This window comes from Canis aureus, chromosome 20 (genome assembly GCF_053574225.1).
Source record: "Canis aureus isolate CA01 chromosome 20, VMU_Caureus_v.1.0, whole genome shotgun sequence".
NCBI classification, from domain to species: Eukaryota; Metazoa; Chordata; class Mammalia; order Carnivora; family Canidae; genus Canis; species Canis aureus.
In genome coordinates, this window is record NC_135630.1 from 43,910,539 (window position 1) to 43,932,860 (window position 22,322).

The 22,322-nt window shown below is 48.1% G+C and overlaps 1 protein-coding gene across 6 annotated transcripts in view; it reads left to right on the forward strand.

Annotated features, from left to right (window-relative positions):
• The window catches only part of MGAT5 (alpha-1,6-mannosylglycoprotein 6-beta-N-acetylglucosaminyltransferase), a 345,976-nt gene that overhangs the window by 288,374 nt on the left and 35,280 nt on the right, over positions 1-22,322 (forward strand). For all 6 annotated transcript variants that reach the window (XM_077861486.1, XM_077861488.1, XM_077861487.1 and 3 more), the window contains 2 exons: positions 10,290-10,439; positions 21,119-21,265. In XM_077861486.1, the coding sequence (XP_077717612.1) occupies positions 10,290-10,439; positions 21,119-21,265 (297 nt within the window). The remainder of the gene's footprint in view (positions 1-10,289; positions 10,440-21,118; positions 21,266-22,322) is intronic.

Here is a 22,322-nt window from a genome sequence, read left to right on the forward strand (position 1 = left end):
TGCTGAATTCAGTTAAGAAACAGCTTTTTTCTCTCTTGAACTGTACAGTTAGTCTTTTTTGCCCCTTGGATACAGTTTTGGGCAAAACTGTATAAAACTTGCAAATAAAAAAAAAAAACCCTCTATTACTTTCAGTTCCAAGATCAGTTCAAGTGCAGTAGTTAAAATAGCCCCTCTAGCTTAATAGTGGAAATTCTGCACATCATCTCAAATTAAGCTCCTTTCCTTTTCCTCCTAAGTGTTGTTTTGCCTGAGAAGCCTGACAAGAAGGTGTGGCTTCCTCTCAGGGCTGGTTTCCAGCAGCCTACCCTCCCCGTGACCCCTTTGAACAGAGCCCTTCCCCGAAGACCCAGGGGGGCACATGTCTGTGTGGTCCACACCTGCACCAAGGGAAACAGTCCTCTGTCCCTTTGAGAAACCCTGGAAGCTCTGGCCATTCTGCAAGCAGGACCTGTTTCCCGATATCTCCTTCAAGGCATCCTCTCAGCCCAAGCTCCAGCCATGAGACGTTTCAGAGCTTGGATCTGGCACTAATCTGGGTGCCCCAGAAGTTCCCAGGGATGCATGTGAAGCTCTCCCGCTGGTCCCCTAGAGCCTTGCTCACCTGGTTAGCTAGAGGAGGGAAATGAGTCAACAGCTCCCCAGGGATGACCTCCCTCATCCCCTCTCAGGCTGTAGGGAGGTGGGCTGGCTCTCTTGGTTGCAGGCCTCTAGGGCCTCAGTTTCATTGTCAGGAAAAGCCCAGTGTTCACACCTGTCACACTGCTCATCAATGTGAATGTGATTCTCCGAATCCTTCTCTGGAAACCCAGAGGACAGTCTTGCCGAGTGGCCACCTCTCCTCTGCCTCTAGATGGCATCTGATTGTTGGCCACTGGCCTGAGCCATCAGGATCCCATCTCCTCTACTCTGGCAGGAGTGAATGAGACTCCCAGGTCACCTCCATTCAGTCCATAATTCTCCAGCCCCATGCAGGCTCTATAAAAAAAACACAACCTCAGTTTTGCTAAGGCAGCCTCTTGGTTTTCTTTTCCTTCCATTGTGACACCGTAGGGGGTGGCAATGGTCTGTTTTCAACCTGTGGGCCTGTTTTCTGAGGGCAGTGGCATAGCTGGTGGGCTTTGTTGCTCTTGGCCCACAGCAATCAGCAGAGTGAGGGGCACCATTATCCCTAAGTGACTGCATTTGCATTGGCGGGGGGAGGGGGTTGTGAGAGAAGCCAGCTTTACAATTTGAAGACCTCCTCCCCTTCTCCAAGTAGAATGGAGAGTTCATTGTTTTCACAAACTGGCTGGCAGGTCCCCAGGGTCCTTTGAGAGGCATTTGTTAAATTGCAGAAAGCTCCAGTGCTAAGGCAGAGAAATCCCTGAAACCTGAAAGTGCTGGGAAAATGGGAAAGGATGCTAGCTAGCCAACTAGGGTTCAAACAGAAAGATCTGAGGGTGGGGTGGGCTTGGTTTCAGGTTGGGCAGTGAGGTGAAGGCTCGAAGCCCTCTTCAGACTCATTTCTAGCTTGTCCCATTTTACGGTCTGGGGGTAATGTGAGCACCATCTCTTTTTAAATAAAGATAAATATTTAAATAGCTTTTGTTCACGTTTTACTCCCAAGTCTAACTCAGCACATATAGAAGGTGTCTAATATAATTTGGAAGTGATATTATCCAATATTTATAGATTATAGATCCACCAGCAATAATAGGGCCGATTGCTCTTTTCACATTAGCGATTCAGCCTCAGCTCAGCATCTTTTGAATTTCTTCTGAGAAATCTTGGGAATCTCAGCCACCTAACTGGACAGTAGAGAATAAGTCAAGTACTGGTGAATAATCCCCCCTTTCACTCATTCTACATCCATTCTTTGCCCTCTGCCCAAAACTCAGCAGTAGGTACATTCTAGAACCATTCATATCATACTTCAGTGTGGCATACATGCGACTACTCATCCATTGTGCTGAATGAATTATAGTTTATACCAGCGGAGGTCCAATCAAGAATAAGCGTAGAGCCCAGGACAGCAAAAGGAAGCAGATTCCCTTCTTTTTGTTGGCCTGGCCACAGACCAGGCTGGAGACAAGAGCACAAGGTTCCCCTTATTATTCCCACTGTAATTATTTAACATCCCCCTTTCTCCTTGAAAGGTCAGGATTTAGGGAGGAAGGGTCAGGGGTAGCCAGGCTTGGAGAATCTTAGCTTCCCAGAGTCTTCCAGAGCCCTAGGAGGCCCGAGTGAGGCACAAGCAAGGATCCCCGTCCGCACACACAGGCAACCCAACACACACCTTAACCTTGGGTGGTTACTTGCAATCAACCAACCAAGGACCTTAACATCTAATTATTGTGTAATGTAAGTTGTTTCTGCTTCACTGCTGAAATTCACAGAGATTTGCATTTCAGAACTTCTAATCTTGGAATAAAAGAATTTTTCATCCTGGTTGAATTTAGACTTCAGGAACAGGCGGATGAGGCAGGTTGTGCGAGTGTGTGCGTGTGTGTGCGTGTGTGTGTTTATGTCTCCCTCCCTGTCTCCTGTCCTTCTACCTCACAACTCCTGAAAGAGCTCGGTTATAAGGAAGATGACTCAACTATGAAATACATCGGGGATCCCTGGGTGGCTCAGCGGTTTAGCACCTGCCTTCGGCCCAGGGCATGATCCCGGGGTCCTGGGATTGAGTCCCTCATCGGGCTCCCGGTGCATGGAGCCTGCTTCTCCCTCTGCCTGTGTCTCTGCCCCTCTCTCTCTCTCTCTCTCTCTCTCTCTTTCTCTCTGTCTCTCTCATGAATAAATAAATAAAATCTTAAAAAATATATATAAAATACATCTTATAAGATCTGCAACTCCCGTTTTATTTTCATTAAAATATACCCTGAGGTAAAGTCACAGACCTTAAGCTCATTTACTGGGAGGTTTTGTTGAGGAGGGACCTAGCTTCTGAAGCAGGGCGGGAAGATGGGCAGGACTGGGTAGGGGAGTCTCATCTCAAGGAGCCTGAGATCCCTCTTCTCCAGGAGCCCACAAATGCGATGTGCTTCGCGCATCTCTGTTTCCTCATCCAGGCCGGATGTGTTTCTTGAGCTCCTGCTCTGTGCCAGGCTCCCTGACAGGCCTCCTGCCTTTCATTAGTCCCCAGCCCTACAAGGTGGGCAGGCAATGACAGGGCAACCCAAAGAGGCCAAACAGGAAGTGGCTTCAAAGATAAACTGAGGCATATGGAAAAGCTTAAGAGTTTATTTGAACAAAAATCAGTTGGAGTGAGGCAGTGCCAAACCGGGAATAGTTAGGAGCACTGCCCTGGCAGGTGGGGGCACGGAGGACTTATAGAGGAGGTGTGGAAGCAAAGATATTTCATTGGTAGTGGCTGACAGCCTGGTGGGCCATTTGTGATGGGTCATTTGCAGCGTTTGGCTCTCATAACCTCGAGGTGTTAGCTTTATGTAGGCCACCGTAGCATGAGAGCCACCTCCGTCTGATGGCCTCCTTGTTTAATGAATTTAGCACAGCTAAAGGTGCGGACGAGGGGGCAGCTCCCTTCACCCGGGTGAACCCAGGCATTGCCAACTTGCAGAGAATGAATAGGGAGGAGTCCAGGAGAGGAAAGGAGGGAGGGCGGGCATTGGAGGCCAAGGTGGCTGCAGTGGAGATGTAGGTAGGTAGGCTGACACAAAGGAGGAGAGGGAAGTCTGTAGAAGCCCGCTCTGTGAAGGGTTTGCGTAGCCAAGTAGGTGGTCTCTCACTGCCGGGATGAGCCTTTGAAGACTTTTTATAGAGGGACAAAACCTTCAGTTTTGGAAACTAGCACTGAAAATGGTGGATTGAAGGCATGAGAGCCCCCAAACAGGGGCCTAGCCCAGGACCTCTAGAAAGCAAGGCCCGATGCAGATGCAAGTATTATTTGTTATAGGGGAAGGAGGTGCAAGCCCAGAACAGTTGGGGTGAGGAAGAGGGAAGAGAGGCCAGGGGAAGTAGAGGTGATGTAGTGGAGTGCACAGTCACGCAGGCTCCAGACACCACAGCGTGGCCACTGCGCACCCGGCACTCCTGGAGGATTTCTTTTTTTTTTTTTTTTTTATGATAGTCACACACACAGAGAGAGAGAGAGAGAGAGGGGCAGAGACACAGGCAGAGGGAGAAGCAGGCTCCATGCACCGGGAGCGCGACGTGGGATTCGATCCCGGGTCTCCAGGATCACACCCTGGACCAAAGGCAGGCGCCAAACCACTGCGCCACCCAGGGATCCCTCCTGGAGGATTTCAAAGGAGGAACTCCCGGCTTCTCCCTCTACCTGTGTCTCTGCCTCTCTCTCTGTGTTTCTCATGATTAAATAAATAAAACCTTTGGAATAAAAATAAAATAAAAGGGGGAACTTGACTTTGGTGTAGTCTGCAGAAGACAGAACGAGGGCAGTTTCATTTGCCCCGCCGCCTTCTGTGTCCTGCTTCTCAGGGGCCCTGGGAACTAGCGCCCCGCACTCCTGGGATGCTCTTCAGCGTTGCGGGCCCCGTGATGTCCCCCCAGCTCCCCATGCGGCTTCTTCCTGGTGTGACAGTGCAGGGCAGCCTGGGTGGCATGAGCAGCGACGGAGAAAGCAGAGGAAGGGCAGGCAGTGAAGGGAATCTGAGAAGGCTCAGACAAGGAGCTCCGCTCAGAGACTGTCACCAGCTCCGGCAGGGCAGGTGGATGCAGCTGGAGATCTTGGTTCAGCCGAATGGACCAGTCCAACCCTGGGCTTTCGAGGAGTTGGGTCACAGAAGGGGTGTGTAAAGCGTTTCCTGGGTAGTTTGGGGCAAGGCAAACTCTATGGACTCGTGCTTCTTAAGGTATGCGATTCATCCCTGTGTGTCCATAAAACCACGAAGTAAACCAACCTCTGTGTTTGTAGGGGAGGAAGCGGAGGCCACCACATTAAAAATGATTAAAAATCCATGATGGTCAAAATAAAAATACGGTCACTGTGTGCTTGTTGGGACTCTTTCGGCTGAAAATGGTAAAACCCCGGCTTTCCTAGCTTTGGCCATGGCAAGGACTGGCCGACTCTGGGTACCCAGGGAAGGGCCGGGATGCCCCTGAGACATAACTGAAACAAACTGTGGGTCGAGACTCGGCCAGAACATGCACTGTCTCGCATTTAGTCTCTTCTAAGCAAAGACTTCATTCCGTTTTCTCTGTCTGGAGCTCGCCCTCCGTGTGACAGGACCTGTGCTTGCTGGGGTAGCATGGCTTTGCAGCTCACCTCTCGGACTCTGGAGAGGGGCTGGCCCTTCCGCACCTGTCAGCTCTTCCCAGGGAGGATGCCCCCTGGCTCAGCACTCACCAGGCGCTTTTCTTGGACCAGCGAACTCCAGGCAGGGCTGTATAATTCTTTCTTTTAAACACTGACAGGACAAGAACAAGGGTGGTGGAAAGGGAGGTGGGCGGGGGGTGGGGGTGACTGGGTGACGGGCACTGAGGGGGGCACTTGATGGGATGAGCACTGGGTGTTATGCTATATGTTGGCAAATTGAACTCCAATTAAGGAAAAAAAACACTGACAGGTCACCAGGTGCCATGTTGATGAGGGGAGTAAGGTCCAGGAGAAAGGGTGTATGTGTCTGCAGTGGGGAGCAGGGGTGTTGCTGGCGAGAAGAGTGTATAATATCCAGTGCAACCAAGAGCTCAGCATACTGACATTTGTCAAAGAACATTCTTCTACCCCCAGTTCACTGGCAAGGAAAAGAAAGGGCTTGTGGTTCTCCCCTGGTGCCTTCTGCCCCTCCCCCGCTGTAGAATCGCACTAGTATTGCTTTAGATTGAATTGTTTCCCTAAAGCTCTCTATTCAAGCTCTGAATATCTTATGACCAGTTCTGAAAATGCACCTGCCTCCAGCTACAATCCTAACCAGCTGCTGAACGGCTTCTCCTTTGCTCCAGTATGTTCTCTTTTTTCCCTTTGCATCTCCCCTTTCCCCCCACCTCCAAATGAGTTTAGGTAGATTTGAATTTTAATCAGTCTGATTGGTGGTTTTTAATGGGAATTTAAATTGAACTAGAGGCCGTTGAACAGCGTTCTGGGGCTCCAAGTTGCTCAGCTGGGAGGTATTTCTCCAGCCTCCTCCCCCACCCCAGGGAGGGGGCTGCCTGGGTCTGACATTCCGCAGGAGACACTTCCTACTGCATCTCAATAACGTGTGGGTGATGGGGTTTGGGGAGTCAATAATTGTCTTTGATCTTGTCTCTTAGGTCAGAGAGGGATATGTTGGAAAACATCCTCATGCCTGCATGTCCGCCTCCCCATTTTTGTCCCTCCCATGGGTTGGGAAGAGCAGGCAGGGCCATGCTTACTTTAAGAAACATCAGCACCCTATTTCTTAAACACCAAAGATAGCAGTGTACATCGAAGAGAGAAGGGCATCCCTTGAACCTCTCTTGGTGCCCAGGACGGAGCCTTCCCATGAGATGCCAATCCAGTGGTGCCAGCTTTGAAGTCCTACAGACTGGTTTCTGTTTGTTCTTGATTGTGTGTATTTTAAATTTTTCTACTTTAATTATCTAATATATCAAATACCCACCACCCAGGTATATAGATGTTACTATTTTGTGATTTTTTAACAGGGAAATTGTATATTACACATACCATTAAAGCTCATCCACCTACCCCAAGCCCTCCCTGCCCCTCTGTCAGTAATCTGTATCCAGAAGGTGGAGTATGTCATCCTCATGCATAGTTTTGTACTTCACTACAAATTTCTGTGTGTAAGAACATTGTCTGTAGGCATAATACTGCTTTGTGTGGTTCAAAAGTGATGGTGAGCCATAGAGCCATATAGATTGTACTGTGGTCGGTCCCAAAGCTGCTGCTCACTTGGAGAAATCTTGGACAAGCTGCATCATCTTTTTGAGCCACAGGGAGATGTTTTGAGATACCAGTTGTTTTAATCCTGGCCCAATCAAGGTGAGCAAGGATCAGGGCCTTGAGAGGAGACAGATTTGATATTATGGAGGCAGAATCAGTAGGGCTTTGTGCCTAATTTGATGTGTGGAACGACAAGGGTGATTCTGGTACAGGTACCTTATTGATCTGGTGCAGATTCCTGCCAGTCACAGTGATGAGAAGCACATAGGGTGATGCTGATCTGGGAACAGAGGATGATGGATTCCCTTTTTGACCTGTTGAGTTGGAAGTGCCTGTAGCACACCAAGATAGAGTGTGCTAGGTTCGGGAGGCAGTTGGACGTTTGAACCTGAAATTCAGGCAGTAGCCCTAAGCTGGAGTTGGCTCTTGGATTCCTGTAGCACCCAGGGAGCATTACCTTTGAGAAGGGAGGCAGCCCAGTGTGAGTGGTTCCTGTGCCCCTTCCCCTGAAATCTGTGATGTGACTCACCCTCACCAGATCCTGGCAGTACTCTTGACAAGTGGCAACAAGAGACCCAGGGTGAATCACCCAGTCGTCATGTCAGCTTCAAAGGTTAGAGTTATGTTGGAAACATTTGTTTTCCTCTAATAACCTGTTTGATTTTCTCACTCATGAAATTACATAAATTTTCTCTGAAGGTAATTCTTACTTTCAGACTTGACCAGGCTTTCATATTAATAAATTCACAGACATTATTATTGGCCCTTGTGTGTGTGTGTGTGTGTGTGTGTGTGTGTGTGTATATATATATATATATATATATATATATATCACACATACTTCTTTTTATTTGCCTGAGGTTGCCCCCTTGCTATATTTCAAGGAGCCGCCACCTCTTCTGGGACTGATGGCAATACATGTGTTGTAACCTGTGTATCGTCACTCCCCAGGCATTTGGTCTGGGAGTCCTAATCCTGTCTGTCTGTAGTGAGTATTCTCCAGCACAGGAACCACCCAATGGGTGGACCATCCTCTGTTCTGTCACTCACCATAGATCTAGTCCAAGGACCTTTGGTCCATCTTCACTAGTTAGCAGCGGGCTTTTTCACAGGGAAATGTCTCTTTTTGTTTAAAGGAGAGATGCCTGCCCTGTCCCTGAACAAAACCCAACAAGGTGGACCAACAGGCCTCCTTTTGGATGGTAGGAATCCACCCAGAGTAGGTCAGGCAAAAGGTTGGGGGTACAATAGGGGAGAGTTTGGGAAGATGCTATTATTGTTGGAAGGATCCAGAAAGATCTGGGAAATTTGGGATAGAGAACAGCTGTGGATGGAGCAGGACCCAGAATACCTCTGGGGCCAGTTTTTCTCTCTTTGGTATCTCTGAGCTTTCTTTTCTCACTCGCTCCTTCCGTGGTCTTTCCTCCTCCTTCTCTCCCTCCCATGGCCCTGTTCTCTGTCTTGCTTGGAGGGATAATGTGTAGGTCTCACTCACTCCCTGGGTCCCTCTTATTACCAACTGTCTCGGTCTCCCCTTGTCCTCCTTTCAACTCTCACCTGGCACTCTTTCCACCTCCACCCCCCAAAACTGGCAGCTGGCTTCCTGAGAACTTGTATCTGGCTCAGCATTACCCAGACTCCAACACCAAGTGACCTCTCTGCTCTATAGCCCACAGCCTTCTGGCAGAAATCTTCCTGTGTACAGCCTTCTGAGCTCCTGAGAGAGGGTCTGATTGGCTCAGCTCATCCTCCTGAGCCTGGCCATTCTGTCCCAGGCTCCTGGCCAGCCTAGAGGTGGGTCCCCCTCGGGTCAGACACACTCCAGGCCAGCCAGCGGTGGCAGGGGGCCAAGGTTACAGAATTCCCTCCCTATCTACCAGGGACTGTGGGTGGGGATGGAGTCCCTGAGAAGGGGATTTTTTGGGACAGGAACTACCAGGTACCTCTGGCTCAAAACCTATGTCCTAGAACCCCCCTCCCCAATTAATATATATCAGGGAGGTGATCCTGAATTTGACTCAAGCTATGAATGGGAAGTCAGGGTTTATAAACTGTTTCTAGTCACCTCTGCAGTAATTCAAGGGTGTACATCTCTGAAGTGATGAATTTAGCATCTTCCAGCCATACCAAACATGGCATGAAATTAAACTTTCAGTCCAAGTATTCATTTTATTCATGGGTCCATTTAGGCACAGACTTGGTTGATTCTGAACAAAATCATCTTGGTGCATAAGATGGAGAATGGGAACGAGGCTGTTTTTTCAGCCATGAAGACTTCTAATATGTGATTTGAAACATGCATCCCACAGAATGGAGAGTCCTTTCTCACATTCTCCACCAGGGTAGCTCGTGGCCAAGGCCAGGCCCTGCAGCGGGCTCAGAACACTGCGAAGAGGCAGGCAAGCAGGCAAGCGCTGCCTCCCTCCCCGCAGCAGAGCCCCTTCCCCTTCTCTGAGCCCTGTGGCTGCTGGTGCCACACCCCTACATCCCTTGTGGTCTTTAGTCACGGAACTGGCTATTAATACATTTTCCTGGAGTGTGTGAAAACAGGCTTAGTATGAGAAAAAAAAACTTGTCCCACTTTCATACAACTGGAAAACATTACAGAACTTGAATCTTTCAAATTTCAAAAAAAAAAAAAAAAAGTAAAGAAAAAGCAACCTACAAAATCCAGCTTGTGCTACTTAGTCACACAAACGCGAAGAGGAAGGGAAAGTGAGTCGCTTCCGCTTCACAGGTGGTTTTGATTTAGAAAATGTGCCTCAAAATTCAGTACAGAAAAGAGGTTTTGTTTTGCTTCTAATAAAAATAAAGCTACTTTTGAATGGCTCAGGGTTCATCAGGGTTGCACATTTAATCTTTTTTCCATTTTTGTCTACCTGGATATGCTCATTATCTCACCAGCTGCCGAGTCAATCAGTGTATATTGTGGGAAACTCTCAATCTCCCCCTGATCCCAAGTCGGTGGGATCCAGTTCTGACAACATGCGTTAATCATCACTAGAAATACTGGCAAGAGCTGGGGATGTTTGCATTCCTTGGGGACAGCTTAGCATCTCCAGATAAATATTCCAGTCCAACTGACTGCCTTCTCTGGGCTTTCCTTCCCCAAACTTCCTCCCCCATAAGGCACAGGAGCCAAATGCAAAGTGTTGGGTCCCTGGTAACTTACAAAGCGAGGATAATACTTTAAAACAATTGGCCTTGAGCTGTCGTTGGATATTCAGTAATATATTGCTGCATAATATGTTCCTTCTTGCAGAATTGTACAGCGGCACTATGACTATGTTTGCCCTCAAAATCCAGTCAGATTACTTTTGAAAGAAATAATACGGGTTGGATTGGCGAATTCCTACAATCTCCATATTAAGAGCTCTGTCTCCGTGGCCTCCAGCTATGAGGCAGGTTGTTACAAGAATGAAAAGAAAAAAAGAAATGCCCTCCCTTTGTGTCTCCTCTTTAGAATAAGAAAATCTATTTGGACATTATTCACACGTACATGGAAGTACACGCGACTGTTTATGGCTCCAGCACGAAAAATATTCCCAGTTACGTGAAAAACCACGGTATCCTCAGTGGACGAGACCTGCAATTTCTCCTCCGAGAAACCAAGGTAGGTCTTGAGTGATCCTGTAAAAATCCATCAGCGATGTTGTTCACAGTTTGTTTCTGTTGGTGTTGCAGACGGGATCAGAATCTCTCATGCTGTCTTTGCAATGTTAAAGTGGCTCGTTGGGTCGTTTCTGGGCAGTGGTTTTCTAGATCAGCTGTAGCTTAAGAGTTAATTGCGGAAGGTTTAACACTTATTTAAAACTGATTTTAAGTCTAAAATTATTTTAAAACTTATTTACCAAAGACCTACGCTGTGCCAGGCATCAAGTGAGGGGCTGGGGATACAGTGGCAAACAGAAAAGGGAAGGCCTTGTCTCAAGGGTCAGGCCCTTGTGATAACTTAGCAGCTTTCCCAGCAAGCCTGGGCTACTTGGCTCCCCCACCTCCCTAAGGGCACCATTCAAGGAATCGGCCCCCCGCCTGGCTTTTCCTCACACCTTCTCATTCAAAAAGTTTGTACTGGACACGGAAGAAGTTCAGATGGTAGAAGGGTAGAAGCCCTTCAGGCTCAAGCAGGAAAGGCTCTGTGAAAGACGTAGGAGGTGAACGATGGGCAGGGTGTGGACGCACCTGGCACTCAGGGGAGACGGGGGAGAGTCACAGGGTGGCGGCGGAGAAGACACATTCAGGGGAGAGCCACAAAGCAGCTCAGCTGCTCTATTGCTGGGAAATAGTGAGAGGAAACATTTGATAAGGGGCTGAGGGGCCAGTTGTCACGGGCGTAGACAGACTTCAGACCCCATGGTCTAGGTAACTGGGGGAGCCCCCAATGGAGAACTGTATTTTGGTGGCATGATGAAGGCATTCTTTTGACCTAGTGCCTATAATTCTTCTGTGAAAGTACAAAATGACATTAGAGGACTTGCAAGTAGACCAAGTTTGGCTTTGAAGAGCCATTCAGGGGGCAAGGGATATCAGAGTGAAGAAAACAAGTGTGATCCTTTCCTTAAAGCACAGGGCAGCTTATCTTCACGGGACAGTGGATATTTCTGTTCAGGGCCCTGACTGGTGGGGAGTCTTCATTTTTAAGGTAGGGAGAAGGCTGAGTGGGTGAGAGGCTCTGTGGCTTACCAGTGATTTCTCATCATTGTGTGATATATGGATTTGGGCAAGTGTGTTCACATATGCTTTCCTGTTTAATTCTCATAACAGCCCAAAGAGGTAGCTAGAGAAGGTACTGTTGTTAACTTCATTTTAAACAGGAAAAAGAAAAATAAATAAATAAACAGGAAAAAGTAGGCTAGAGTGTTTGGCTTGCCCACAGTCACTTACTTTGTCTGGGAGGTGACCCTTACTCATGATTTTTTTTTAATTTTAATTTTAATTTTAATTTATTTATTTTGCAAATTAAAGCTCTGCTAGGCCCTTAAGGTACCATCCTTATGAATAAACACCCAAACTGGAGAACACTGAATGGACACTCACCAGCCAACAAAATATCTAGCTCCTTTCTGCCTCAGTTTCTCCATATGTGAATATATTTTATCATTTCTACCTCCAAGTCATTTGGTGATTCCATGAATAAAATAATTGGATAAATTATCTCCTTAGCCAGAGATCTGGTTTGTATTAATTAAGATCTCATTTCCTCGCAAGATCATATGTAGTCCAATGACTATTTGTGGCAATCCAGGAGTGAAGCGTGTTCCCCAGCTTGCACTCTCGGCTTTCCGTTCTTTTTCTGTCTCAGGATGACATTTTAGAATCGTTAGAATGTCCGGGCCCTTTAGTGGCAATGCTATTTTTGCCATTTGCCTCATTTTACTTTTCCCCACATCAGATGGTAGAAAAAGCTCAAGCTCCTTTAAAATTACATTTGGCAGCGCTGGTTTTCAACAGCGTGTCATTACTGTCTCGCGCACTCCTATTAACCCAGCTCGTGAATGTCTTACTCAGCCTTGGAAATTTTAAAAGAACCCAGACTTACCTACCACCCATTTACCCTGTCAGAAAAGGGAAATAGGCCGAAGCTGAGGTCCTCGATGTCCCGGGGAGGAAAAGAGAAGTGGCCTGGGATGTCCAGGCCATGATGTGAGAGATTGCCCAAGAGCCAAGGACTGCAGCTTGAATTTTGAATGTGAGGGGCATAGATTTATCCTTGAAAAACTGGTACCTTCACAGGATGTCACTGATCCCATTTTGTATTGCCTGTTCATCCGACTAGAATGTATTAAAGCACTCCGACTGGAATTATGGCTAAAACAGTTGGCAAATACGATGAAAATGAGGCCGTGTGTTGCAGAGACTCCCCTCATACCCAGAACACAGCAGCAGGCACTAAAATGAATGGATCTTGGGCTTTGAAATAATGACACTAAAGACCAGTCAGGCTTTGCATTTATAACCCTTTCTGCCTCTAACTCCTTCCTCTGTGTCTCTGAGCAATTTAAAAGCGATTTATTCCAATCCACGTTGAAAGTGGAGAACTGGAGGTACAGAGAAGCAAACGTCTGGAGAATGAATGGGATTCGCACACTCCTCAGACTTACTGGAGAGGGAAGTGAGCCTGGTGTTCCTTCAGGTTTGGAGACAGGTGAACTGACTGATGCTTCATCAGTTCCTCGCTCATTATTTTTCCATATGAGCCATCTTCGAAGCCCTGCACCCAGGCCTAGGAAACCCTGTGCTTGGCAGAAGTTTGACCCGACATGCCGCAAGAGTGCACTTGTCGTTCGCTGACTCCAGCTGCAGGGAGTCTGTAAAGATGGAGGAATTGGGGCAGCCCGGGTGGCTCAGCAGCTTAGTGCCACCTTCGACCCAGGGTGTTGATCCTGGAGACTCCAGATTGAGTCCCACGTCAGGCTCCCTGCATGGAGCCTGCTTCTCCCTCTGCCTGTGTCTCTGCTTCTCTCTCTCTCTCTCTCTCTCTCTCTCTCTCTCTCTCTCTCTCTCTCTCCCCCTCCCTCCCTCCCTCATGAATAAATAAATCTTAAAAAAAAAAAGATACAGGAATTGGGTGCCACACTAAAATTGGGGCTAAAAAGAGCCTGGAAGTTGTTGAATCTAAAAGACTCTTCTAATCACCATATAAATTTGGATGAATTAATTATTTATCAGAGGATCATAGACAAGGCTTTCAGTCCAACAGACTGGGAATACAGTTTCAGGCAGCACTGGGTTGCATGTTTTTATTTTGGGGTTAAGTCCTCATCTTTCTTTTTTTTCTCTCTCTCTCTTTTAAGATTTTATTTATTTATTCATGAGAGACACAGGTAGAGGGAGAAGTAGGCTCCCTGCAGGGAACCCGATGTGGGACTCGACCCCAGGATCTACAACCCGAGCCAAAGGCAAACGCTCAACCACTGAGCCACCCAAGTGCCCCAAGTCCTAATCTCTTTTAATTTGATTTCTTTCTGCTTCTTCCTAATTTTAACTTCTTCAGGTCCCCACCCTCCCAATCTTAGCATGGGAGGCTCCTTCAAAAATGAGGGTTGGAGGATATGCAATGTATACTATCCCTGTTCCATCCCATCCCCTTGTCTGACCCCCCCTCCCCCCCGCCCATCAGCCATGACTTTGAGCTTGGATGTGGTCGAACAGTCTCTCTGAAGTCCGGGGCTTGAGGTGGCCACCACCCAGGGACCCAGACTCCTGTGCAGTTCCATGATGGCAGAGGAGCTTTGCCCGTTCTGTTTACAGGTACAATTTCAATGCCTAGAACAGTGCCTAGCTTGTATAAGGCCTTCAGGTAATTATATAAAGAATGAAGGAAAGAGTCAGGATGAAATCCATTAGCTATTTGGGATCTTGGGACCATGCCCATAAGAGTGACTTCTTGTTTTTCTCATGAATCACATACCTAAATCTCCAAGATTTCCACAGCAAATGACACTGTCCTTCTATACCCTGTGTCTGCCTCTCCATTATATTGCCCACATATCACCCAGGTGTGGCCTGTGAGAGAGCCCACGCACTTACTTAGTGATGGAGCAATCCATCCTCCATTTCAGACAGGGAAATATTCACCCTCAGATAGTCAAGGAAGCTTCATCCAAGTGGCTGATAACTAAAATTATTCCCATTCCAGCCAGATGGAAAAAAAAGTTGTATACACACGTACTCCTATCTCCCTCTTCTCCTCTCACCTATGTGTGTAGAATGCAGAGTGTATAGCAAGGTGATTCAGTGACTTCTCTGACACAGGAACAGAAGTACATCCACACACTCATATATACACATGAAAACATTCAGCATCTCCTCCTCACAGAGACACTTGATTGCTGGAAAGATCTAATCTATTAGTATTTATTCTTTTGCTCATGTTTCTGACAAATGTGCATTCACTACTGAATACATTCCAGGCCTTATTCCAGGTGTTTGTGCTACAGGGATGACTAAGACAATTTTGCCCGTGAGCAGTATGTAGATGTGGTAGAGGGGACAAACAAGTAAACTGGTGACTACAGCGCATGAAAAGTACACAGGGAGAAGTAGTAACAATAATAAAGAGTGATGCCAACATAAAACTACTGTGATGCTATAAGCAGGGTCCACCATTTAGTCGTGCAAAATGTTGCACTGTGACTTGTGAAGTCCTTTAAATAAGAGCAGGAGCTTACTCTGAAGGACAGAAGCCAATGATCAGGCACATTTTAACAGGGCACATCTGTGTTACTGTGGTGCACATGATCATGGGGATTGTTACAATAGTGCCAGCCATTTTCTCTAACCCTTACCTATGCCCTGTTGGTGAACTACTGCTGTTTTTTGTTTTTTTGTTTTTTTTTTTTAAGATTTTACTTATTCATTTGAGAGAGAGAAAGAGAGAACATGAGCAGATAGGGGCAGAGGAAGAGAAACAGACTCCCCGCTGAGCGGGGAGCCTGATGTGGGGCTCCATCCCAGGACCCCGAGATCAGGACTAGAGTCAAAGGCAGATGCTTGAATGACTGAGCCACCCAGGTACCCCCATGAATGATCTCTTCTCACAAAAGCCTTCTGACCTCAGTATCATGAGAGCCCATCCTTAACGTGACAGTGAATAGGCCTTTTGCGCTGCCTCACACCTTACAACAGTAAACATTTCATACTGGGCGGCTGAAGATGATCAGCATCTACAGTTAAGAACTTATCCCAATATTTTCTTACCCACCCCATCTCCAAGTTAACAAATTTATAATGAAATTGCAGCCCCCTGGATTTTGAACTGGCATTTCCAAATTACTGACGTGTGAACTTTTGGTTTTGGTATTGTGTTTTGTTTCTAAAAGGCCACTTTAGGGTAGTCTGGGAGCCTACCCAGTGAGCTGGTCTCTAGAAAATAGCCTTTGCGATAGCAGCCAACTCTGACAAACTGAGCACTTAAACATACTAGACTCGTATCATTGTCTTGTCTCCTTTGCCCTTCTAGTTCTTTGCAAGAGAATCTTCTTATAGTTTAGGTTAGGGACGTGGGCAGCCCGTGAAAGGTTATAGCCAAACCTAATGGGAGAGATCTTGGCCACTGTTCTCTTCCTTCAGCATCAAGTGCGAAAGGGACAGACACATGGCCAGAGAGGGACCCTTGAGGTTACATGGCAGCATCATCTCTCAGGAGAATACATTTCCTCCATTCTCAGCTGCCATATGGATCCTTTTTAAAGATATAAAGATTCTTTTCAAAGATACATTACCAATACTACAGGGATTCTCCATCATTAAATGAAGAAGAAACAAGTAAGGCTTAGCAATAGCACCTGGCTCATGGAACTGGCCTCTCCATGAGGCAGCCACCATAAACCATGCCTTCTTGCTCTTCTCATGGATGTCCTTCCCCCCTTTTTTTAGTCCAGATACTTTATGAAATAGAGACAACTCATAAATACACATACAGGTGCCGAACATCTTATAAAACCCACAAGCACAGCTCACACACATGTCAACTCCAGCTAAACAATACAAGGTCATGAGTGTGCAGCTGCGTGAAGTTTCATCTGGATTCAGACTCCTGTTCAGTGAACATTTTACTTCAGCCCCAACTCTGGAATATATCATTTCTACGAAACATCTCATTTAGTATTTGCAGCAGCCTCATGCAATAAAGCACTATTATTTTCACCATTATATATGTGACAGGACGGTTTAGAGAGCTTGTGATACCCTGAGTAAGGTCTCACAGCTGGAGAGAGTATGTTGTCAATGGACCTCAGCTAATCTGTAGGAAGAGGCATTAACCATTTCCCAGAGTTATAGAACTAGGAAGTGATGCAGTCGGGATTTGAGCTCCGGTTGGCCTGAGTTAGACTCTGTGCTGTCAGGTCCCACATTGTCCTCATCACTTTGTGCCAGTATTCAATTTACTGCATAAGCTAAGATGGATTCATTGCCCTGACTCCCTCCTGAACCAGTCCACTAATTTAGCTAGTTCAGGCTAGTCAGAAAAGCTATTAGGTTCAATGAGTGTCTTCTATTTTGGATATTTTTGATGTTCCCCATCCATAGTGACTAGAAACAGACTGAACTCACGTGGAGTCCTCCTAGGAACCACCTCTATCCATGTTGAAAGGATTCTCTGTTAACTACTCCAGATTTAGGGATTTAAAACAATTTCCGTTTCTCCTTTCACACAGAGGAAGACTCTGAGTGGCTTTACTGAACCGTTTGTGGACATGTAGGAATGTTCTGGTCCTGTGCCGTGACTAAAATCTGTGGTGCTTCCTCCCTTTTCTCTTGCTCAGTGTTAAGTTCAAAAATTTAATTTTAGAGCATGTGATTCCCCCAGTTTAAAAATGCTTACTGATAAGGGGAGGAATTGCAGCCATGAAGATGGTTCCTTCATCTGGAATATCTTCATTCGATTCTGGGCTTCTGAAGGCCAGATGAAGTATAAATAAAATACACCCAGTTTCCTCTTGAAAAGGTAAGCCTCTGCTTGAATGCATTCTTGTGGTGTGTCTGTTGCTCCTGTGCTGCGGAGATCTGTACGTAGCACAGTGCTGGGGACTGGGGGAAAGGAAATTGAGTATGGTTAAGGCTCTGATGTGTGCCAAGACCCTGGCACTCAGAAGTTTCTGGGATGCCCTTTGCTGGTGAGGTGCTCTCTCTGCCTACCCTTTTGTGATTCAAACCTCAAATGTGCTATTTGACCTTAATGCATCTGCTCCATTATAATGTCACAGGTAATGAGTACACAGGAAATGAGAAAAAATTGCTTATTGACAGAAGTGACAACTGTTATTTTGGTGTTTCTGAGTCCTGCATTTCCTGCAATCCTAATTAGCGTGACAAGAAAACTCATTGCCAAGAAATTGTATGGATTTGCGTAAGCTTCATTCTCAAATTGTGCAGCTTTGGAGAGTTAGCCCCAACTATTTACTTTCTGTGTACTGAGATATTTTCGATGCCAGCAGGGCAGCCGAGATGGTGCAAATTGTTACTCAGATATAATTAAACCTAGGTCACATTCAAGTCCATTAGGCAACAGCCTCAAATCCTTTTAATTAATGGGTTCAGATTGGTTGGTCCGAAGGAGCTAATTAAATTTTTTTCCAGGATTTTCCGCTTAAATAGTCATTGTGCATCCTGCATTTCCTCCAAAGTTCCTTGTAATTTAGGATTGATGGAGGTATTGGCACTTTATGGCAGGCCCTGATTTTCAGAGGTCAGGACACATTGTGGGCTCCAGGTCTCTGGTTAAACCCACAGACACCCCACCCCCACCCCATCTGTATCTTCCAGCACTTTTCTTCTCAGAGTCAAAAGGATTTGGAAGCCCTTTGCTTTCTTACACCCAACCACCACCTGAGAGAGGTCATCTTTCCCCTGGAGAGGCTGCATATCTTCCCCCAAAACTGATAGGGTGGATCACAGGGCTCAAAAGCCTGAATGATGGCAACCCTGGATTCTTCATATTTAGTAAAGCTGCAATGTCTTGGGACTAGTCCCTCCCAGTCTTGCCTTCCATTTCTTCTGCTGTTCTCAGACATCTCCCCCAACCCACCGCCCAGTCACATGCTCAGGCCACACCCTCTACACTTCAGTTCTCTCTGATAATTTCACTCCTGTCAGCTACTTATTAAGAGTAAGATCCAGAGGTGCCTGGGTGGCTCTGTCAGTGAAGCATCCACCTCTTCATTTCAGAACAAGTCATGATCTCCAGGTCATGAGATAGAGCCCCATGTTGGGATCTGTGCTCCGCGAAGATTCTGCTTGAGGTTCTCAATCTATCTCTAATAAATAAACAAATTAATTAATTAAAATATTTAAAAGTTAAGAGTAAGATACAGAAACAGGGCCTCCAAGTGGTGGTGGAGATGCTTCTCCTATCCTACACCCTCCAGGCCCCTGCAAACATGATGTTCCTCACGCACACATCCGCAGAGGTTCTGCCCGAGGGCTAGTGCCCCCAGCTGGCAGTGGGAGCTCTGCTGGCCACTCATAGCTGCTCTCCTCAACTCCTCCAGCGGAGGTCCCTGGCAGTTATATTTGGTCATCTCAAGGTTTTATAGGAAATGAAAGGCTATTCCTCCAAAACAAACAAGCAAGAAAGGTCAAGTACCCTGTTTCGTGCAAAAAGAACATACAGTCATAGGATAGGGAGTCTACCCAGAAAACCTGGGATTTTTGTTTCTTGTCCCAGAAGAATCCCTGTGGGGGCTCCAGTGTTTCCAGTGTGGGCCATGCTCACTGTTCAGTCCGGGTTTTGAGCGCTCAGGACAAACTATCTGGGGCTCTCAGTGGTGCCCAGGGAACCCGCACCTGGGACCCAGGTCTCTTGGCCCCACATCATTCTAAGCAACCATTCCATTGATACCCCCTGCGAAGACGGAATTGCTGAGGAGGGGCCCCAGAGAGGAGACTCGAGCCTGCCCTGTATCCACTTCACCAGTATCCTTCACTCCGGGGCCTGGCTGTGTGGGTGTTCCTCAGCCTGATGGCAGGAGGGAAGGATGCCGTGGGGCCCAGTTATCCTTCCGTGATCTGTGTGCCTCTGGAGGCTGGAGCCATCTCAGCACTGGCCTCTGGGAGCAACTGACCTGGCGGGTCACTAGCTTACAGCCCTCCAGCCCTGGGAGAGACCCTCCGTGGAAGGTGGAGGGGGTGGGGCGGAGAAGCGAAGTGACAGACCCAGTGGGTCACTAGCTTACAGCCCTCCAGCCCTGGGAGAGATCCTCCGTGGGAGGTGGAGGGGGGAGCGGAGAAGCCAAGTGACAGACCCAGTGGGTCACTAGCTTACAGCCCTCCAGCCCTGGGAGAGACACTCCGTGGGAGGTGGAGGGGGTGGGGCGGAGAAACGAAGTGACAGACCCAGTGGGTCACTAGCTTACAGCCTTCCAGCCCTGGGAGAGACCCTCCGTGGGAGGTGGAGGGGGGAGCGGAGAAGCCAAGTGACAGACCCAGTGGGTCACTAGCTTACAGCCCCCCAGCCCTGGGAGAGACCCGTGGGGTTGGGGGGCAGGCGGAGTGATGGACCCGGTGGGTCACTAGCTTACAGCCCCCCAGCCCTGGGAGAGACCCTCCGTGGGAGGTGGAGGGGGGGCGGAGAAGCGAAGTGACAGACCCAGTGGGTCACTAGCTTACAGCCCCCCAGCCCTGGGAGAGACCCGTGGGGTTGGGGGGCAGGCGGAGTGATGGACCCGGTGGGTCACTAGCTTACAGCCCCCCAGCCCTGGGAGAGACCCTCCGTGGGAGGTGGAGGGGGGAGCGGAGAAGCGAAGTGACAGACCCAGTGGGTCACTAGCTTACAGCCCCCCAGCCCTGGGAGAGGTTGGGGGGGCGCGGTAGGCAGTGAGGCGTCTCCCTGAGATGCTGCTTCGGTTTGGGGCCGAGAATCCCGGCTGCAGCAAGGCCGCTTTGTCCCGGGCCCGAGGCCGGAGAGTGTGCGTCTGCTGCCATCTCTCGCCCGGCGGCCGAAGCGCGCTGGGGCTCGTGAGGAGGGAAGCTCCGCACCCGCTCGCCTCCACTGAGGGGGAGATCGAAACAAAGTTGTTGGTGTCCCCCAGTGAAAACCCCATTACGAAAACCCGTGTTTACTGACCTACCCTCATTTTAAAGCCGCTCCATTTGAACTGTAATCAAACCGCCAAGTGACCTTTCTGTCCCTCCACCCAGCGTCCCTGAAAGGGCCTGTTGTTCCTTTGGTTCAATGAAGAAACCTTCTGTTTAGTTAAGCAAGTGTTTTTCCAGTCTTGTCTCCTGGTGAGTTACAGAAAGATTATTGTTGGGTCTCGGTTTTTGTTGTTGTTGTTTTATTCTTTGAATACCCCTGCCTCCCTGCCCCCTCAACTGTCCCACCTCCACACTTCTTTCTTTTTGTTAAGATTTTATTTATTTATTCATGAGAGACCCAGGAAGAGAGGCAGAGACATAAGCAGAGGGAGAAGCAGGCTCCGTGCGGGGAGCCCGATGAGGGACTGGATCCCAGGACCCCAGGATCATGCCCTGAGCCGAAGGCAGATGCTCAACCACTGAGCCACCCAGGCACCCCCCCCCCATACACATTTATTTCTTTACTTACCTCCCCCCCCAGAAGAGGAGGACATAATGACCTGAGCAGCTTCATGAGCCCCTAATGGTCCCCGGTCCTGTTTTTCAGTTCCTGATGTGAGCTGCCTTCTCTTCACCCTACCCCCTAGGGCCTGGGAATTTTCCAGAGTCTCTGAGGTTTCCACATGGGGATGAAGCACAGAATAGCCCCCTGTGAGCCAGGGCCACCGGGCCTGATTGCTGTGTTTATATATGGTGTGCTTTTTTGTCTTACAGTTGTTTGTTGGACTCGGGTTCCCTTATGAGGGCCCAGCTCCCCTGGAGGCCATCGCAAATGGATGTGCTTTTCTGAACCCCAAGTTCAGCCCACCCAAAAGCAGCAAGAACACAGACTTTTTCATTGGCAAGCCAACTCTGAGAGAGGTAAGCCTCTATACAAAACCATCCTGCTTCCAGCAGCCTGAATCCTTGCTGCTTGCTGAGTGCTGGGGCTCATTCAGACCTCCTGGCCTTGGACAGCAGGTAGCGTCAGCTCCATTTAACAGAGCTGGGTGGGAGGAGGGAGCGTGCAGGGGCCCAGGGAGGAACCGCTGATGCCACCTCCTAATGGGGTGGTGACAGAGCCAGGCCTCACCTCCAGTTCTGCCCCTCTACAAACTGGGGCATCATCTCACTCTGCCTCAGCTCTGTCCTGTTTCCCACAGACCTCTCTAGCCTCCTTAGTGGCTGAGCGCTTTTTGAATGTTTAGAATTGGTGGAATCAGGAAATCCACTGGCTAACTTACGGCATCGTTGGAGAGTCTGCTCTCCACAATGGGCTGAGGGGGAATAAAGAGTAGGCCCTCCGTCATGAGGTTCTTAACTGTCAACCCAGAGAGACGAGACATAGGATGGGCAACTGAAGTCACATGCCTGGTGTTCTAGGCTACCATCAGCAGACAGCATCCTGAGAAGTAATCCTGCCATTGCTCAAACTGTTTGCAGAAGCCTTATTTGAATTGCTTTCAGAGATCCTCTTAAAAATCCACAGCAGGAGATGAATCACCACTGAAGGCAGTTGGATTCGATTTGGGGCAATAAACAAGTCATTTAGAGCATGTGGGTGATCAAGCTGGTGTTTCTGTAGCTAGTCTGAGACAGGTGTGTGCAAGAGACCATAAGATTGATTTTCTTATTATTTCTGTGGCTCTGTGGGCTGCTCACAAGGAGGAAGCCCCTACAAGCTGGAATCCTGGTGGTGCCCCTGTCACTGGGGGCCTTCCCCTGGGAGATGGCACTGGTGGGCACCCATGATGGAGCTGTATACAGCAGCACTATGATTAAAGCACATGCTTTTCAGTCCTGATACTTTTTAACCTTCCTGAGTTGATTATCCCAAACTCCCCTTTCCCCAGAAAGAACACAAAATGCGTTTTCGTTCTTTCACTCATTCTTCACTGGTCAGTCAGAGAGCTTACCAATTCACAGAGCCGATTATTTT